The 21,602-nt window shown below is 40.0% G+C and overlaps 1 protein-coding gene and 1 long non-coding RNA gene across 3 annotated transcripts in view; one reads left to right on the top strand and one right to left on the bottom strand.

Moving 5' to 3' along the window:
- Positions 1–2,666: 2,666 nt before the first annotated feature.
- On the bottom strand, positions 2,667–10,939 carry LOC119618491 (uncharacterized). The gene is made up of 3 exons (XR_005234788.2): positions 6,553–10,939; positions 6,090–6,203; positions 2,667–3,135 (listed from the first exon to the last, which is right to left on the bottom strand). It is a non-coding gene; the product is annotated as an uncharacterized lncRNA (long non-coding RNA).
- A 130-nt stretch (positions 10,940–11,069) lies between these two features.
- The window catches only part of MAPRE2 (microtubule associated protein RP/EB family member 2), a 163,926-nt gene continuing 153,393 nt past the window's right edge, over positions 11,070–21,602 (top strand). Inside the window, exon 1 of one of the 2 annotated variants that reach the window (XM_007974267.3) lies at positions 11,070–11,123. Coding sequence is in view for 1 of the 2 variants with exons in the window: in XM_007974270.3 (XP_007972461.1) it covers positions 12,558–12,581 (24 nt within the window). In the remaining variant the exon portion in view is untranslated. Of the gene's footprint in view, positions 11,124–12,406; positions 12,582–21,602 lie in introns of those variants that run through there. The other variant, XM_007974270.3, reaches the window with a different exon arrangement.

The raw sequence follows: 21,602 nt of genomic DNA, 5'->3' as shown, positions 1-21,602 counted from the left end.
CGAATGCTGCATTTTATTTTTCAGACTAATCTTAACTTTCCTACCTGTTGTTTGGAGACTCATATAAGATGTTTGCTGTCTTCAGGATGTCTGTTAGCTAAAAGAAGATAAAAGGACATTTTCTCCTACATGCTGAACGACTGAAACTTGTATATGTGAAAGTTACTATCTTACAATAAATTTATATTACATTGTGTTTTTAAAAAATGGAGTCACTCCAGCCTAGCCAATATGGTGAAACCCTGTGTCTACTAAAAATACAAAAATTAGCTAGGCGTGGTGGCATGTGCCTGTACTCCCAGCTACTCAGGAGGCTGAGGCAGGAGAATCGCTTGAACCCAGGAGGTGGGGCTGCAGTGAGCCGAGATTGTGCCACTGCACTCCGGCCTGGGTGACAGAGTGAGACTCCATCTCAAAAAAAAAAAAAAGAAAAAAAAAAATTGAAGTCACTAAATTACAGAGAAAAAATACAATGTGGTAAAGAAGATTTGGATTAAAACGACAGGAAAATAATTCAAATCAGGATATATTTATGAATCTATTCTGTTCTTTTATTTATGTATTCATTTGTTCATTCAAAAGTATTTATTTATCATCTGTCATATCTCAGACACAGTTCTATGCCCTGCAGACAGACCAGTAAACTAAAAGACAAGAATTCTTATCTTCTTGGGCCCCATATTCTGGTGGAGAAACAGATATTCCTACACTAAAATAAATTCCAATTTTATAAGGAAATCACAGCATAAGTGCTGGAAATATTAAATAATAAAATGCCACAAAACATAAGAAAATTCAAAATTTACATAAATATATTTTTGGCATAAAACCATATTTATGAGATAAATATTACAAATAAAATTGTATGAAGCCTGAAATTTTACTGGTAAATTATCTGCAAGTGCTTAATAAGTATGAGATAAGGGAAAAACAAATACTTTTTCTTCTCTTACAAAGTTGACACTCTCACACTTTTGGTTACCAAAATGTTGGGGAGTGGGCTTCTCCACACACCAAGCAATTCTCCAACAGACACCAACTGGATATCCTACAATTTAACTCAATTCTCACACTACCTACCTAGAAATAGCATCAGATCGCACAGGTTAAGGGCTCACTTCGACAAAACTACCCCCAACTGGAAATGCCAATCACAAATCTAGGCCGCCACAATTTCTGAACAACCATCTATAAACTGGGAGCTCCCACAACCCCCTCCTTGAGTTTGATTAATTTGGTAGAATGGTTCATAGAACTCAAGGAAACAGATTACTTCCATTTACCAGTTTATTACAAAGTATATTAGAAAGGATACAGATGGACAGCAAGATGGAAGTGATGCATAGGGCAAGATACGTGGGAGGGGCGCAGAGCTCCCATGTACTCTCTGAATGAACTATCCTCCCAGTACCTCCACGTGTTCAGCAGCCCGGAGTTCTCTGAACTATGCAGTTCAGGGATTTTTATGGACGCTTCATCACATAGGCATGACCAATTATTACCTCAATCTCCAGCCCCTCTCTCTTTCCTGGAGCATGAGGGAAGAGCTGAAAGTTCCAAGCTTCTAATCATAGCTTGGTCTTTCTGGTGACTAGCCTCCATCTAGGAGCCCACATTAGAGCAAGTTGCCTCATTAGAACAAAAAATATTCCTACCTCCCAGGAAACTCCAAGGGATTAGGACCTCTGTGTCAGGAGCCAGGGCCAAAGACCAAATATCAGCACAAAAGATGCACCTAGCACCACTATCGCTCAGGAAATTAAAAGGGTTTGAGGAATTCTGTGCCGGGAACCAAGGCACAGACCACATATATATTTCTTATTATATCACAATATGACAGTAAGAAATGTGTAGAAATGGCATGGCTTGAAAGGCATTGTCATAACTCAGCAAGAACATGCTTTGACAGGTTGTTCAATAACAATACGGAGAGGATGGAGTTAAAGAGGAATCGTGCTTTGGTTTTACAATGCTCATGGTTCCGTAAGAAGGAAAGGCAGAGTTAGGCGCAGTGGCTCACGCCTGTAATCCCAGCACTTTTGGAGGCCAAGGCAGGTGGATCACTTGAGGTCAGGAGTTCGAAACCAGCCTGGCCAACATAGGGAAACCGCATCTCTACTAAAAATAGAAAAATTAGCTGGGTGTGGTGGCGTGTGCCTGTAATCCCATCTACTTGGGAGGTTGAGGCAGAAGAATCATTTGAACCTGGGAGGTGGAGGTTGCAGTAAGTCAACATTGTGCCACTGTACTCCAGCCTGGGTGACAGAGTGAGACTCTGTCTCAAGAAAAAAGAAGGAAAGGCAGGATCAGAAAAATCATTATTTCTGTAGCACAATGAAAGAAAAGAAATGACCCATTTGCACAAGGTTTTAGGTGATGCAAGACAGACTATCTTACAATATACTGCAGTCTAGAGAACCCTTGAGGAATAACAAAATAGTAAACATGGAAAACCAGAAAAGAATGATATACTTTTAAAGAGGTCATTAGAGTGTAAAACTAGCCTAAATGTCCACTTAAAATTCTAACATTGTCTGCTTGGTAATGAGGTATTGCCATTACCATTATACAATGCAGTAGTTGATTCTTAATCATTTTCATTATAAATAATTATAAATGTTAAGCTGTTACATTAATTTGTCTTTAAAGGAAGGGCTATGTTTTAAGGTCAGCTGTTGTAGAAAGGGCTACAGATTGAGAAATTAAGGCTACTGCAAAATCCGTATCTTTAAGCTCTCCTGAGCTTAAGATTTTTATTTAAACCACCCATTAGACATCTTTCCAGAATCCCTTAAGGACCTCTGACTTGACATGTCCTAAAGTGAACTCAGTATCATGCTTGATATCCCATTTCACTGTCTCTAGTAACAGTTCTATCTACTTAGACTGGCTAGCTACAAACCTGGGAATAACCTCTCTCTCTCTCTCTCACACACACACACACACACACACAAATACACACACACTCCTACTGAAGATCACATGTTTGGTGATCTCTCCTCTCTATCATCATTATCACTGTTTTAGGCCAGGTCCTTATCAGTTTTCATCTGGATCATGATACTTGCCCTCTGGCTGATCTTCTGGACTCCAGTCTCTCATCATTTGTTTCATCCTGTGACTGAAGTCATCTTCCTAAAAACAAACCAGATCACAGACACCATTTCTCTAATACCTTTTTAGGTTTTCCTTCTGCCCATGCACCCCTATAAGTAAAATATTTATCTCAAATATACACATCCATTTGTAAATAGCATATATTATACAAGTACTGCATTAATGTATCATACACATAAGAAAACATAAAAATTGAAAAATTAAAGGATGAGATGCAGATGAAATAACCTCTATTTTATATGCCATTTATTTATTATTTTTGTTTTTTTTTTTAAATAATGTTGTGCTCTGTTGTCCAGACTGGAGTGCAGTGGTGTGATCATAGCTCACTGCAGCTTCTAACTTCTGGACTCAAGCAATCCTCCTGTCTCCGCCTCCCTAATAGCTGGGCTGACAGGTGGATGCCACCATACCTAGCTAATTAATTTATTCCATTTATCACTGGTATATAAAAATATTTTGCCATTACTAAAATGTTGTTTAGTGAGAGTAATATGGTTGAATATTCTTCACATTTGTTGGAAATTTTTATTGTTATAAGGCAACTTACAAATATACTTATATTTAGTTTTTCTGGCTATCAGAGCTGCAGAACACACCTCACATAGAACCACATATATAAACAGAGGAAGCATTCATTGGATGAGCTTATGAAAGTATGATCTTCATTTTTCAAAGACCATCCACCAGTTTTGCAAGGACTTATGTTAAAATTTATTAACGTTTGAAATATTCATGTTATTTCAAACTTTTTAAGTCATTTGTCCATTCTGTGAGGCTTAGGTTAGTCAACCCAGATAATATAATACATAAATCCACTTCACCAAGTACACATAAATTGCTGATAAATGGTAATTTGCTTTAAGAATGAACAAGGTTCTTAAGGACACCTCTCAGTGCTGTGGATCCCAACCTTCCCTCAGAATTCTTTGCACGTAGCAGTCCCTCTGTCGGTCTGATATACGGACCAAATGAGAGTACCAATGTCAATCCATGTTACTTATTAGTAAAGCATAAATCCTTTCTCACATTTTTGGATAGATAGCCAAGTTTTAATACTTTCTTCCCACACCCCGGTATATCACTCACTAAGCCCTTGAGTGGTTCTCACCCCACTTTGGAGACCACTGGCCAACGTATTACATTCAAATATCTCAGCGGACATACAAGGACTTTCCCAGTCACCCCAAGCAATCTCTCCAATTCCTCAAAGCCTACTCATCAGCCACATTGAACATTTCATCATCCTCGAATCTGGTAATAGCTTTGTCTTTCACATTTGCTGTCTGGAATACTCTTACCCACACAAGCCTTATCCAAAACCATCTTCACCTAGTACACTCTTCGTCATCCTTCGAGACATGCACAAATTAGTGCACTTTGATGTTCTTTCTGCCTGCCCAGTGTTCTGGGCACTCAGTTCACACCTTTTAATGCCCCTTGAACCACACTATAGACACATCTGTCTTTCCCTATGTGGGAAACCCCTTGGAGCCAAAGACCATTTGGGTAGTCACAGAGCCTAACACAGAGACTTCCTAATAGAAAGCACCACAAAAAATGTCTTCTGGATATTACAACTTAGAAAGATTGAAGCAATTTTAAATATAAAAAGCCAAAGAACGGCAAATATTTGTTGAAGAATTGAAGACCAAGAGAAAAAAGCTTCTGAGGAGAGTCAAGGAATCAATTCCCTGTTATTCTTACCCTGGCTGACCAATTCATAGATGGGATATAAGGCAGCTGCAAAGAAGATGCAACTGGCAAGGTTAGGTTTAATTAATCAAGAATAGCTTTTGATTCAAGAAAAACTGGCTACATCGTCTACCAGAAGATCCCATGATGAGATGATGGTGACCCCAGTGATCCCTAGAAAGCATTCGGGCATTGTACTCCATAGAGCTGCAACAGAAAACTAGAAATTCCATCTCTCAGCCTCAGAGACTGAGGGGGACTGAGAAGACAGCTTTACCGTCTAAGAGATAATTATTAATTAATAAATTAATTAAACACATTGTCTTCAAAATGTATAGAACTGATTACCTTCAGCTACACCTGCTCCAAGCAGCATATTTTTAAAAATTCAACTTATTTCTTTGCATGTGAGTTTATTTTCAGTGTGACATAAAATCATAAACATTTCTATCACACAGCGGCTTTGCATAAGCAAAGGTAACAATTTTTCTCCTTTTGATGTACATTAAACATAGCTTATAATATACACCCAAATATATATAATATAATAATTTTGTTTTTCCATTCTATGCTATCTTATGCAGGCAGCAGTTTTTGCCAGTGGTCATAGTTAGAAATTAGGACATGGATGAGTCATTTAAGCTTTCTCCCGAACTTCACTTATAAAATGATGACACTTTTTAGCTAACTCACAAATACTCCTAAGAGCCCATAGAGTTCTTTGAAGGTGGTATTATTTTTTATTGCAATACTTACTCCATGAATAAACGCTAGAGTCATCATAAAGCAGTGATCCCTGCAAGCTGTCATTTCATGCCACCTTTGCTACTCATCTTAATAAACACTATCATATCTTGGTAATGAACACTTCCATCTCAGTTTCACAGGGTATTGCCGATATATTTATAAGTAGTTCACTGTAGCATATTTCTTGATTTATATTTAAAGCAACTTACAACTTAGCAAGGACTCAGAGGCAAAAATTAATTATATAAAATTAAAATAATTTTAGTAAACACCTTAAAACATTAATTGATAAACTCTGCCTCTCCTTAGTCCCTTGTGCTAGACATCTTTGGAAATGTGTGATTGAAACTCTCAGAATATCAGCTTTGGAAAGATGCTCATATTATAGAAAAATATTTAATTGGTAGCAGTCTTATAAAGAAGTAAATGTTTTAAAAGGAGAGTAGATGTCACTGATGGATGTGGGCAAAGACAAATAAAATTGTTGAGATCAAGAACATTATTCAGTGACCAGAAACACATTACAATACCTTATGTCTGCATAGCACTTTAGAGTTTACAGCATCCATCAGTCCTTTATCTCTTTTAAGCACATGAAGCGCAGGGAGATGCAGGAAGGAAGTTTAGTTGACGTAATCTCTGCCCTTTGGAGAAAGAAACCCAAAACTTATTGAAAACCAAGACTTTATTTTTCTCACATTGATATCCATGTTTTTTCCCTTTATTTATGAACTGAATTTTATTCACAAAGCTTTATTTCAACATTCCCATGAACGTGACAAGAAAATTATTTGGCAATGCATAATCAGATAATCATGGGAAAAACATAGGACAATTTGACACCACTAAAATATTTCATTTTTTATACACAAACCTTCACTCCTCAGGTTTGGAAACTCCTCAGGTTACACAAACATTCACTCCTCAGGAGCGAATGACCAACAATGCCATCAAAATTAGCAAATTTATTTGTGTTAATGTAACCTTACTTACCTAATGGTTGGTGTGTGCCCTAGGGTATCATCAAGATAGATGATCTTTGCCGAACGCTGTGTCACAGAAGAGTTTGGATGATAAAACTCCACTCTTACCTGGAGTAGACTAACCTTGGCTAAATCATAAGATAACCCTGACAGGCAGAGAGAGAGAATTTGTCACCTTTAAGTGTTTTTCTACATGATATTTTATAATGATAACAACAACATTAATGTTTCCCAAAGACTTTACAAGTAACTGAGTACCTTCCTTGAACTGGTAACCTATGGCTTATCCACTGTTATAGCTAGACTATTTCAGTCTAACTTTATCCCCAACCCTCCTAGGTGAAATGGATCCCTGTGGCAGCCATTACTCACAGTCACCAAGATTCCTACTTTCTAGGAATCTTGGTGATTCCTAGAAACATAAACATAGCCCTTAAAGTTAGGTAATGACCATGTAACTTTCCTTGACCAGAGAAATGTGAGAGGTGACCTATATCACTTCTGGGTGAAAGCACTTGAGGTTTGGTGCATAGTCCCCTGCATCCTTCCTCTGCCATGGTGCTCAGGGAAATTCACAGGAATGAAGCAGGCTAGAACAATGAGTCACTGTGATAGCAGCACTGGAAATTTTGCATGAGGAGGAAATTTACTTTTGTTGTATTAAGCCACTGAGATTTTGATGGCATTTGTTACAGCAATATAATTTAGCCTACCCTAACTGACACAATCTCTCACTAGCTCGGTCACCATTTATGTAGCATCCCACAACTGCATATGTGACTGTTACACCAGTAGGTGGTATATACATATACATGAGTTGACACCAGTCACTGTTGAGAGCAGTATCTCAAAGAAACACCTGGGAACAGCAGGAAGGTAGTTGGGATAAATCACACTGGGTTCCACACCCTTGCCGTGTCCCTGGATTAGCACTGAGGGCTTTCCAATGTAAACAATCATCTTGATTTATCATCAAGGAGGTATCAGTTTTATGGGAGGAGAAAGGGGTTTAATTTAGAACACACTAAAATCTAGTGGGCAGCCACATTGATCAATGGAATAGAATAGAGAACATAGAAATAAAGCAACAGATTTATAGCCAACTGATCTTTGACAAAGCTGACAAGAACCTGCACTGGGAAAGGACATCCTCTTAAATTAATGGTGCTGAGAAAATGGAATAGCCATATTCAGAAGAGTGAAACTGGACCCCCTATCTCTCAACATATACAAAAATCAACTAAAAATGGATTAGAAACTTAAAGGTAAGACCCCAAACTACAAAAATACTAGAAGAAAATTAGGAAAAACTCTCCTGGACATTGGTCTAGGTAAAGAATTTATAACTAAGATCTCAATAACACAGACAACAAAAACAAAAATAGACAAATGTAATTTAATTAAGCTAAAAAAAATTCTGCACAGCAAAAGAAATAACAGAATGAAAAGACAACCTGTTGAATGAGAGAAAATATTTGCAAAATATTCATTTTACAGGGGACTAATATCTAGAATACATAAGGAACTCAAACAACTCAACCGGAAAAAAAAAACTAAACCCATCAAAAAGTGGGCAAAGGACATGAGTAGACCTTTTTCAAAATAAGACTACAAATAGCCAACAGGTTTAAGGAAAAAAATGTACAACATTATTAATAATCAAAGAAACTCAAATCAAAACCACAATGAGATATCATCTATCATACCCCAGTCAGAATGGCTATTATTAAAGAGACAAAAAAATAGCAAATGCTGGCTGGGATGTGCAGAAGAGAACTCTTTAATACACTGTTAGTGGGAATATAAAGTTGTATAGCCACTATATAAAACAGCATGGCAATTTCTCAAGAAAACTATAAATAGAATTACCATTTGATCCAGCAGTCCTACTATTGGGCATCTACCCAAAGGAAAATAAATCAATATATCAAAGAGATACCTGAACTGCCATGTTTATTGCAGCACTATTCACAACTTCAAAGATATGGAATCAACATAAGTATCTATCAACAGATGAAAAGATAAAGAAAATGTAGTGTATATACAGAATGAAATATGATTCATCCATTAAAAATAATGAAACTGTGTTATTTGCAGCAACATGGATGAAACTGGAGATTATCATAAGTGAAATAAGCCAAGCACAAAATGATGTAGTATGTTCTCACATATTGTGGAAAGTAAGAAATCTGAACACATGGAATTAGAGAGTGGAAATACAAAGAAACTGAGTAAGGTGAGTGGATTGAGGGGGAGGAGGATGAAGAGAAGTGAGTTAAAGTGTACAAAAATATAGTAAGATAAAAAGAGGTAATTTAATGTGTGCTAGAGAATAAGATGACTATACTTAAAAATATATGTATATACACATATTATACTCAGGTGATAGACACCGTAAATACCCTGACTTGATCACTATGCATTATATACATGTGAAAATCTTTCAGGTACCCCATATATTTACATAAATAAAAATAGAGTTCAAGTGGAAAAATAAATAAATTTTTAAAAGCCCATGGAAATGGAAATTCCTAACAAGTAAGGGAAAGGCAGAAATAAGGCTTGCAAATGGGTTAAGAATGTGGGTACAGATTCAGAAGTAATCCACACACACTTGAAAGATGAACTGAAGACACACATAAAATTTCTAAGGAAAATGGCAGAGTGGGAAAAAAGACAAGAAATGAGTCTGAGGAAACACTATTGGAGGACAGAGAGAGGAGAAGCAGCAAGGAAGGAAGATATGAGAACTATGATGACAACAGCCATTCATTTTCAGAGCTAAGAATACCAAATCTTCATTAATAAATTCATTTAAATTTAAATTTCAAGGTTTTTAATGAAGATAAAAAATGTACTAAACCTTAACAATCCATGTACTGTCTCAGATATTAAAATAGATTACCCACGTGACAGGCAACTGGACATTATCTGTAATAGAAAGCAAAATGATTTTTAATTCAATGTCTCAGAACTAATTTATCATGATTTAAAGAAGCAGAACTTTTTGAACACATATTCTGTTCCACATTATAGTCATTTATTTATTCGCCAAACATATCCTATACATCCGGCACATACTAGGCACTGCAGGGCACAGTCCTCGTTCTTGGGCTGCCTACCTCACTCTCGTGCCCATTTCACACATTGCTTCCCCTGCAGCCATGCTGCACCTGGTGCCAGCTTTCCCCCTGCAAGGATGACCTCCACAGTGAATCAGCTAGCATTTTCTGAACCCTAGCTATGTGTGCCAGGTACTACACTAAGTGCCTTATACGGACTTTCTCACTTAATCTTCAAGACAACCCTATGAGGTGGAAATTAGTATCATCCCTATTTTACAGCATGTGAGGTTTAAATGTTGAGAAACTTGCCTAAGGTCATACAGCTTGCAGGTGGTGTAGTCAAGACTCAAAATAGACTGGCTAATGCCAAAGCGGCGATCAACACCTCTCTACTGAAAACGTGGTCCTCAAACTAGCAGCAATGCCATTACCTGGGAGTTTGCTAGAAATGCAGAATCTCAGGCCCAACTCCAGACACGCTCAAATTTGGCTTCAACAATATCCCCAGGTGATCCCTCTTAAAATTTGAGAAGCACCGTGCTAAATCACTCCACTATGAAGACTTGGCTTTAATGAACGCTGGGGGAGATACAGACAATCTTTCCCTCTGAGTAGCAATTTGTAGGGCGCGGGAGGGAAGGTATATAATGTGTTTTCCAAGAGCTAACAGGATTCAGACAAATCCTTGCTGTTTCAAACACTAGAGATCACTGCGACCAGCGCGGGTCGGGACCACTTCCAAAAGCAGCAGATCTTGAGCTGGATCTTGAAGCCAGAACATGTTCTCATTTCATTAAAAATAGCTGCTGTTCCAAATGGACAAGCAGTAAACTTCTGGAGTTCGCTTCTCCAGCCTGCACTCCACTTTCCAAATAGAACCCAAATATCAACAGCATCAACAAGCAGATTTTAAACCCCAATAAAACATGCTATTATTAAATTGTTAGTTGTATTAGAATTGCCTAGTTTAATTAGTAATATTCATGACAAAACTAGTTTGCCCCTTATTATCAATCTTGCTCCAGGTAGAAGTACAAACACTTGGTGTAAAAAGCAGATGCTCCCCGGTTGGTGTGCAAGCCCCTGTTTGCAGGTACTTAATTCAGGGTGTGGCAGCGCCTTTTCAAGCCCCCTCTGCAAGCCGCGCCTCCTCCCTCTCCAGGCCTCCTCCCTCTCGAGTGGGGTCAAACTACTTAGTTTATTTCACCCGCTGGCACTTTCTTCCCTGTCACGAATTCATCCTGTCTTCCTTTGGCCTGAGACAGCGTCTTCAGGCGGGTCGGCTCGGACCTGTGCAGCGGGGCGCCCACCTCCACCTGCACCCGCACCCGCACCCGCACCCCCGGGAAGGGGCGGCGCTGGCCGGGCTCTCTCGGGTGGACTCGCGGAGCGGCGGCGGCGGCGGCAGACTGCGAGTCACGTGCGACAGAGGGGGCGGAGCGCGGCCGGCCGGGTGGGTGGAGAAAACAAAGCCCCCAGCTGTCAGCAGAGGAAGGAGGCGACAGCGCCGGAGCAGGTGAGTCAAGTGCATTTAAAGCGGTACCGCCCTGGCTCACCCCGACACCCCCTGCCCTGGAGCAGTCCCTCCCAGGCCAGGGGCTGGCCGCCCCTCCTCCTGCCGCTGAGTTCTGCAGCCCACGGGGCTCCGAGCAAGCGGAACAGGGGGTCCAGAGTCCAGCAAGAAGTTGTGCAGGGGTCGGCTAGGCGGTCTCGGTGTGCACCCCGCCGCGCTCCCGCGTGTCGCATCTCTGGTTTGGGGCCCCAGCTCTGTGCACCCCAGAAAAGGGGAGGGAGGGAGTTGGGGCTGCCACGCTGGCAGAAGCGAAGTGGACTGGTTCTGAGGGGTGAGGCTGGGGCTGTCCAGGGTAGGAAGACGGCGTTGGTGAAGGAGGGGGGCTCGTGATTGCGCGACCGCGGCGCAAGATCCTCCAGGCTCTAGCTGGGAGCCGGGACTGAGAGAGCTGGGGGCGCTGGCAGGGGCTGCGCGCTTGGGGACAGATCAGGAAGTGTAGCGCGCTGGCGCTCGCCCGCCTGGGAGCATCCCCCGGACCCCGGGCACTTCCCCTTCGGCAGCCACCACTCTCCCACTCCGACACCGGCCACCATCCGCGCTCCCGGGACTCAGGAGCCGGGTGGGCGCAAAAGGAAGCGGGTTGTTATTCTGCGCTCAAGCGGCTCTTCTGCAGGGAGCACGGGAGCGCAGGGCGAGGGCTACTCAGCGACTTCGCACTCCGCTCAGTGGGAAATTCTTCGGTCTACACTTAGAAGGGCTATGCCGAAGCCAGAAATCCCACAAAGAGCCGGGAGAGGGGTGGACGCGGAAAGCCGTCCCCTCTGAACCTGGGGTGCTCGATAAAACTGACTTTCAGACCCCAAAAGGGCTAGTGGGTTTGGTCACTCCTCCAGTGACTTAGTCAATCCAGTGCCGAGGGCAGAGCCGTAACCTCGGAGAAGGGGCGCTGCAGCCATTTGATCAGGAGAAGCCTTTGTCTTAACCCCCAGGCCCCTCCTGCTAGTCCTCGCAGGGTCAGTAGCGCGGGGAGTAATTAATATTCCGAACGTTTGCCGTTCCTTCACCTCCGCACCAGCCAACACTGCTGTCCCCTCCCTGAGTGTCTTCTCTATCACTTGCTCACATCTCCTTTTCCAAAAAAAGAAGAACAAAAGGAAAATAATGTAGACCCGCTAGGCAGGAAGAGGTCACTAAAAACACTATCGTGCTGTCAATGTAGAATCAAGGGTTAAGCGCTCAAACCCGCGCCAGCGCTCACCGAAACGGAAGAACTTCCTTGATTAGCATAGTATCGACCTTGGGGCCGCGCTGCGAGGCGGAGGTTCGGTCCCAGCTGGGGTGAAGTGTGCAGACCGGTCGCAATTGTGGTCAGACGCAGCACCTACTTCTAATCTGAGGACCTGCAATTTACACCTTTGCTGAACAGGACACTGTGGAATGAAACAGAACAGAGATCAAAAGGTAATCTGAAGAACGGCAGCATTTCCCCTGCTTCTCTTGAACGCTAAATTTGGCCAAATTTTTATCAAGCAAAAGGGGTATGGTTCTTGGTTAGCCTGTGTCCCCTCTGGAAATGAAATGCTTCCTTACTTTGCTTTCGTTCTTTTCTGCCAAACTGATTAAAGACATCAGTTAGGGGTAAGATAAGAGGTCTGGGAGCTCACCAAGTGATTGGTAGATAAGCTTAACTGGTAAATTTTTCTTGTGTGGGTCTCTATCAAAGCACTGGTTCTAAAATTTTGCTGCATATGGAATCACCTGGGGAGCTTTGAGAACTCCTGATGTCCTGATCACATCCCAAACTATTTAAATCAGGTTGTTTGGGAGTGAGAAATAGGCATAGTATTTAAAAGCAAAAACAAACAACTCAAGGTGACTTCATTGTGCAGCCAAGTTGGGGAAACTACAGCAAAGGAAGAGTTCAGTGGCCAGCAGCAAGCAGCAGGCGTTGCAAGACAAGATGCCACTTTACTTGGGTGGGTGAGAGAAAAGACGCTGAAACTGGAGTGCCGATGACTAACACCCTGGGGTGGGGAGCTGTCATCTAGCAGCCTAGCTGGTGGTGACACCTACCACATCATTTTTCCCTTCCCTGGCTAGGGTCTGATTGGAAAGATCGAAGCTTACTTCAATGCCTGGTTTCTGCACTGTTGTTAAGGGAAACGGACAGAAACTTCCATTCCTGTGATGACTCATGTGTAGCAGGCGGTAGGGAAACCCAGCAGAAACATACTCCAGCAGCCTGGTGAGTCAGCAGGCTGCACAGCGATCCCAGTGAATAGGAAGTAATTACAGCGAGTAGTTTGTTGACAGGCACAAACTCCACTCCTTTGAAAGCACATTTTAATATCTGATCAGGATCTACTAGCTTGCAGGAGCCACTCCCTTTAAGTACCCCCATTCTGCCTGTTTCATATAATGCCCTCTTCTGTTAGAAGGGGAAACACAAAGCTAACTAGACATCCTGTAACTTCCTTGGTGGGAAGCATATAAAAAAAAACTGTTGGGAAACTGTAAACTGGTTTGGGTTATTTCAGTTATGTGAAGTAGGATGAATATGTAACACATAAAATTTTGCATACAAAAAAGTCAAATATTACTTGATTATACATCCAGGAGTGGATTAAAGGATCTATTTAAATAGAAATGGTTACACTTAACATTTTACATAAAACCTCGTATTGGCTATTAACCAGAGGTTTCTTGCCTTTAAAAAAGAGTCATCCCAAAAGAATGACTCCAGGATAACCTGTTATTTCTGGTTCTTTGCATCTTTAAACAGGTTATCTTAGAGTCGTCAAAAAACAAACCTTCATTTTCTTCTTTCAGTTTTAATACCGATAAATAAAAATAGTGAAGACACTATTTTTAATGTCACTGTCACTCTCTGTACTGTTGTCTAAATGCTTTCTTCCCAATCCTGAATTTCTTTTCTTTCTTTCTTTCTTTTTTTTTTTTTTTTTTGAGACGGAGTCTCACTCTGTTGCCCAGGCCAGCACAATTTTGGCTCACTGCAACCTCTGCCTCTGGGTTCAAGTGATTCTCCTGCCTCAGCCTCCTGAGTAGCTGGGATTACAGGCACACACCATCATGCCCAGCTAATTTTTATATTTTTACAGAGATGGGGTTTTGCCATGTTGGCCAGGCTGGTCTTGAACTCCTGACCTGAGGTGATCCACCTGCCTCGGCCTTCCAAAGTTCTGGGATTATAGGCGTGAGCCACCACACCAGCCTTCAATTTCTTTAAGGAGGAACAACGGTGTCTTGAGCAAGCACTCAATATTGTTGGCCGTTGAACTTCATCTGAACCTCTCTTATAGCATCTATTGTAACTTGCTTGGTATTCTGTTTTCTCGTGGGGGCCTTAATGTCTGTAGCCACCAAAGCAGGCGCACAGACTTTGTGAGTTACTGATACTGCTTGTTCGTACTGAAGAGTATCAAAAGATGGGGAGAACACTGAAAACCAAAGCGTCCTGAGTACATTCAGTTTGTTGTTTTCCAAGACAGACATTCCAGATATATAAAAGCCGAAGTCCTGTTACAATTCTTTCTTGTTATGATAGCTCATTTGTTCACTTACATTTTATACCCAACAATTTAGCATTTTGAGCATAACTAATAATTATTATCACATTTAACCACACTCTGATGGGCCAAAGAATCACTTCACAAAATTTCACTCTCTACTTATTATTGTGAAAAACCACATGTGAATTTAATGAGCTAGGAAAGACATTACAGAATAGATTGACAGTTAAATAACTTTTATTTTCACCTGTGTATTGCCCATTAAACTAGCATAAGTACATTTAAATCGCCAGCATATTAAAAGTAAGAAGTTGGATGTATTTTGTGATAAGTACAACCAAAACTATATGTTAATAAGAATTTCCAAAGGCCAAAATGATATAAATGCATTCATTCTCACTTCTGTGTAGCTTAGAAAAAGAACTGGAGAGGCACTTCTGAAATGTCAACACCTTTTTGGGAGGCATAAGAGATAAAGTAATTTAGAAAACTAGAACTAACTTTGGGAGGCCAAGGTGGGCGGATCACGTGAGGTCAGGAGTTCAAGACCAGCCTGGCCAAACATGGTGAAATCCCGTCTCTACTAAAAAATATGAAAATTAGCTAGGCATGGTGGCACACTCCTGTAGTCCCAGCTACTCGGGAGGCTGAGATGAGAGGATCACTTGAACCTGGGAAGGCAGCAGAAGTTGCAGTGATCCAAGATTGCACCGCTGCACTCCAGCCTGGGGGACAGAGGGAGAGGCCATCCAAAAAAAAAAAAAAAAGAAAAAAAAAGACTAATCAGATTACTTCATATTAGTGAGAAACTGTTTCTCAGAGTATGATATATACCTAGCTCTGTAATATTTACAAGTGGGCTAAAAGGGGTAGAGTAGGAGAAAGTGTGTCATCTCAATTTTATAAGCTCTAAAGTGTTTGAGAACAGACGAGAACCACCCAGTCTTATTACCTTAAATTTATACAGCCCTCTGGTCTTATTAACATATCAGAGCTTAAACATAATTGGGTAAATGGTATTCCCAGGTGCCAAATTACGCAAGTGAATCCAACAAGTTAGGTGATCCCGGCAATGCCAAGGCATTGACTCCTGGATTATTGACTCCTTTTCCAGTGTTTATTGCATCATATAGGTTTTGATGCCATCTTGCCTGGAGGCTTTGGCTACACAAGACTGGTTTGAATTAACTCCTTCCTCAAAAAGTAGAAACTATTCACATACATCATTCTCTCAGCGACTTTATTCTTTCTTTCTTTTTTTTTTTTTGAGATGGAGTCTTGCTCTGTCGCCCAGCTCACTGCAAGCTCCACCTCCCGGGTTCACTCCATTCTCCTGCCTCAGCTTCCCGAGTAGCTGGGACTACAAGCGCCTGCCACCACACCTGGCTAATTTTTTGTATTTTTAGTGAAACGGGGTTTTACTGTGTTAGCCAGGATGGTCTTGATCTCCTGACCTCATGATCCACCTGTCTCGGCCTCCCAAAGTGCTGGGATTACAGGCATGAGCCACCATGCCCAGCCAACTTTATTCTTAAGTAATTAACCTTTGGAATTAACCAACCCCAAACATTTTGAGCTGTCTTTAGCTTTTTATCTAGGTAACCATAATAATAAGTTCTTCAAATCTTTTTCCAAGTCATAGAAGGGTAAACTTTACTAGAGACCCTTACAGATTAGTTCCACCACGCATAGAAATCTTAAATGCCTGATGCCTCTTCACTAAGGAGTCCTCCAATTTATGCTTGACTGTCTCCCTCAAAGCACATTCCTGTCTCTCCTTGCAGCATTCACCTATTGGAGGTCACAAAGAATACATCCAACTCTATATAATTCAACCTCAACCATCTTAAACATTGAAAGAGAATTTATACTCTTTAATCTGAGATAATAAAAAGTCTGGCTTTGGTATTTCAAACCTCTTAATTTCACAAAATTTTTGTTCCAAATTTGCAAGATTTGAGAAGTATCCAAAATTATGTTTCTTACACCAGAGCTTTATCGAATATAATTAATTGGTAAATTCGCTTCCAATAAACCTAATCTAGTAATCTATCACTTCTAAAATCACTGACAAACCATACAATTACATTAAGCTGTGTTGAGATGAAACTCACGACTCCATCTGTTTCTAGGATCAGCAAACTGTGACCCATTGTTTGTTTTGTATGACCTTGAAGACAACATAGATTTTTATATTTTTTCAGTCATGGAAAAATATTCAAAGAAGAAAATACTTGAGGACACTTGAAAATTATATAAAATTCAAATCTCTGTGTCCAAAATAAAGTTTCACTGGACTGCAGCCACACTTATTTGTTTACATCTTGTCTATGGCTGTGGCAGCATGGAATTGTTGAACCAGACTGTATGCCCACAAAACCTAGAATATTTACAGCAAAACTGCAGACCTCTGATTTACCCCAGTTTAACATACTTCAAATTTTAAATAAAAATTTCTTCACTTAAAGCCTTAGTCTTTTTTGTTTTTGTTTTTGTTTCCCTTAGAGAAGGTTAAGAAACAAAGGAGTTACTAACCATAGGTCAACTAATCACTAAAAATAAAAGACAGTTTATTTTCATATTCTTGTGTATGTACTTTGCAAAAAGCAGTATATTTCTAAATATATGAATTTTAGTGATATAGTCAACCATATAACTTCTGAATCCAAAAGCCCAAATAGTGCAATACTAACTAGTAATCATTTCCAGAGCTCTAGAAGATGTGAAAGCATGTCCTTAAGAGCCATCCCAGTGTGAACACTTCCCTTAACTCTTTAGCCAATGTTTTTCCAACCTATGAGGGCCTTCATATGCTTGTTTTAGTATATTAGGACATAATTTGGAAATTTATTCAGATTTAGAAACTTTTTATTGACTGCCACTTCAAACACTTAACATGATGTGGAAACTTGCCATTTTTGGAAATAGCACTACTATTTTATTTCTTTTCATTTAATTTCATTTATTTTATTTTGAGACAGAGCCTCATTCTGTCGCCCAGGCTAGAGTGCAATGGTGTGATCTCAGCTCACTGCAAACTCCACCTCCCAGGTTCAAGTGATTCTCATACCTCAGCCTCCCAAGTAGTTGGGATTAGAGGCGCACGCCACCATATCCAGCTAATTTTTATACTTTTAGTAGAGATGAGGGTTCACCATGTTGGCCAGGTTGGTCTCGAACTCCTGACCTCATGTGATCCACCTGCTTCAGCCCCCTTAAGTGCTGGGATTACAGGCATGAGCCACAGTGCCTGGCCTAGAAATAGCACTACTTTTCTAAAACATACATTTAATGTAAATTGCTTGCTACTTGTAATGGCAAGGATCACTAAATCCTAAAAAGATATACACATGGTTACTAACACTGCTAAAGTTGACATTATGCTGTGGACAATTTTGTTTAAAATTTCCAAATTCAAAAGTAGACCAGATTATAATCCAGAAATTCCAAATTCATCTTAAATTATTTCCAGTCTGCTCAAAGCTGGAAAGATTACTATTAAGATTCTAGAAAGGATATTAACTACGTTGATGGGAAGGAGTCTCAATTTTTTATTTTAAGTGTTGCTTGTCATAAAACTTCCTTCAGCTAAAAGAACTTCCTCCTTTTGATGAATTGTTAATGTCACAGAATGGGAGTTTGCGATGAGTTTCACTTAGATAATAGAGCAACTTGAAGGGTTGTATATAACGGGTGTTCTGTTCACCCCTTCCAGAATCAGCTGCAATTTATAGACTGAAAAGACAAAGGGATTCCTTTTTCACCAAATCAAACAACACATTATACTTAATGTAAGTTTTGAGGTACCTAACATCAGCTAAATTATTTCTAAAAACAAAAAATTGTGTGTATTTAATCCCATCCTAAGACTATTGATAGTAATGGCATGTTAGGTCACTGACTTCCACTTTAACCCCTAGTGCTTCTGATGGGGGTAAGGAGGAAAGGGATGGCTGGAGATTGATGTGTAACTCCCATGCTGACTGGGTAAGGAACCAATCCAAGTGAAATTAACTGCCCTTCCTTATCATAGTCTAGATTCACATTTTAATAATATATATTTTAATATATAATATATTTAATATATGAGATATATATTAAATATATAACATAATATATATTTTTATATATTACATATAAATTATTATATATTTGTTTACTACCTTGTTGAAATCCTTAATAAGCTGTCTCTTTTAACCCCCTAGAAGAGAGGTAAAATATCTTCCAGGTATGAAATATATAGCCTGTTCTATACACATAGCATTAATAGTTCTCTCCAAATTAATTTCTAAAATTAGAGAATAATTAGACTTACTATATTTTTACTAGAGCAGGGACTTCATAATTATCAATTGCTTAAACAGAGGCAAAACATCCAACACTGTTCTGCTAACAGGCAAACCTTGGTCCCAACTTACTATAAACATCATGGCAAGAATGACTATCGGTATTTGAAGTAGGTAGGAGGTGGGTAAATACACAAGAAAAGGCACCTAGAAATGAGTAGATGCCTTTGTTTTGCTGAAGTACCCGAAACTATTTACTGCACATCATACATAAAAATGAAATCAGAGGATTAGCTTGCCCCTCTAAAACCTGGTAAAGGCTTTCAAAAACTGTTAAGAGATGACAGGGCCTGAAACCACCTTGTACATTCCTTCCTTCTTTCAAAGATCATCTTAAATCTGATCAACTTAACAGCATTTGATATTAAGAAGGAAAACCTTTCATGATTCTTACCAAGAAACTACTATCTTAGCTTTCCATGAGCTGCTTCAGCTCTCCATAAGTGGAAAAAAAGAGAGACCTGAGAAGGAAGACCTTGCTGGTTTTGCTCCACCTGGTTCTTCCCGGGAAAGAAGCTATTGATATAAGTAAGACTCTTCGGTAGTTTCACTTCCAGCTTGCCCTCTGTCGTGATTTTTTTAAAAGTGTAGTCTCCTGGGCACAGATCCCCTAAAAGGAGCGTCCACAAATTAGCAGCCGTAATAACCACGTGTGTGATGTAGTATTGGCAAATCCAGAAGCAATTCCCTCTACAGTTGAAATGTTTAGGGAACATGGTCAGTGGGTCTGTTAATTCTCCATCCCAGCACCTGGCCTTCAGCACTTCAAGATAAATTAGAATTCGGGGGTATGCTTTTCTCTAGGGTTGCAAGGTAAAATACAGGATAACCAGTTAAATTTGATTTTAGATAAGATTTGTTTTAATGTATCTGAATTTGAATTAACTGAGCATTTCATTTTTTTGTTATTTGGTTTTTAATTTTTATTTTTGCTAAATTCAGCAATCCTACTTTTATGATACAATGGATTTCAAAATGACTAGCTTTCCTGGTCTGTAAAAGATCTGAGGTTGTATTTATGAGATAATGAATTAAAAATGTCTTAGCTGCCTTCACCTGCTGAAGGAAAAAAAGCCATTAACTGAAGTTTTTTTGCGCAATGCACTAAATTGAGAGGAAATAAAAAGTAAAACAAGAATTAGAAAATTAGCAATCTTTTTTATTTTGTAAGATATTTTAAAGTACTTTCTATTCTTTCACCAATTTTTTAATAGAATAAAAACTTCAATAGGTATATTGTTAGTTCAAGTAGGGCTAACGTGAGCAGTCCATCAACGATGTCAACAGTATGTTCCTAATCAAAGTGAGATTCCAAGTGATTGCAATGATGCCTTGCTACCCAGATGAGGCATCAGCATCACCTGGGAGTGTCTTAAATGCAGCATTTGAGGCTCCATTCCAGACTTCCTCAATCAGAATCTTAACGTTAACAAACAAACACAGGTGAATCATATGCGTGCTGAAGTTTGAGAAGCCCTGAACTAGAGGATTCACTTTTCCCACACATTAAATTGGTATTTTTGTTTGATACCTTGTTGAATAATCCTTAATAAGCTGTCTTTTTTCACCCCCTAGAAGATAGATAAAGTATCTTCCAGGTATGAAACCATTGTATTTCTATTTTGTTCATATAAAATTCCTTAATGGCCATTTATAGTATTATGAATCAACTTGAAAAATAATTTTTTTTTTGAGACAGAGTCTCTCTCTGTTGCCCAGGCTGGAGTGCAGTGGTACAATCATCATTCATTGCAGCCTCCACCTCCTGGGCTCAAGTGATCGTCCCACCTCAGCCTCTTGAGTAGCTGGGACTATAGCCACATGCTGCCATGCCCAGCTAATTTTTGTGTTTTTTATACAGACGGGGTTTCACCATGTTGCCCAGGCTGGTCTTGAACTCCTGAGGACAAACAATCCACCCACTTCGGCCTCCCAAAGTGTTGGGGTTACAGGCATGAGCCACCGCACCTGGCCTATAAGTCAACTTTTTCAAAGATTCTCATGGAATAAATGAACAGCCTAATATGTAATTCTGGATTGTCCTTGATTATTAACCTGTAAATTAGGTGGATCACAATTCCTGGCACTCAGATCACCAGCAAATCTCTTTTGTTTTTCATTTTATTATTGTAACTTACAGAACAGTATTTATATACCAATACCACATATTCATATACTTGTATCCCCAGATTCCTCTAAAACTGGACAAAAGGAGATTCAGTTGGGTCTATGGGAGATTCCAAACTATTCTTTTTTTTTTTTTTTTTTTTTTTTGAGATGGAGTCTTGCTCTGTCGCCCAGGCTGGAGTGCAGTGGCCAGATCTCGGCTCACTGCAAGCTCCGCCTCCCGGGTTCACGCCATTCTCCTGCCTCAGCCTCCCGAGTAGCTGGGACTACAGGCACCCGCCACCTCGCCCGGCTAGTTTTTTGTAATATTTAGTAGAGACGGGGTTTCACCGTGTTAGCCAGGATGGTCTCGATCTCCTGACCTCGTGATCCACCCGTCTCCGCCTCCCAAAGTGCTGGGATTACAGGCCTGAGCCACCGCGCCCGGCCAATTCCAAACTATTCTTGTGAAATTTAAAGTTTTTTAAAGTAACAAAAAG

Source organism: Chlorocebus sabaeus, chromosome 18, assembly GCF_047675955.1.
Source record: "Chlorocebus sabaeus isolate Y175 chromosome 18, mChlSab1.0.hap1, whole genome shotgun sequence".
Classification (NCBI taxonomy): Eukaryota; Metazoa; Chordata; class Mammalia; order Primates; family Cercopithecidae; genus Chlorocebus; species Chlorocebus sabaeus.
Note: the sequence above shows the minus strand (reverse complement) of the source record. Positions and strands in the feature narration are given on the sequence as shown.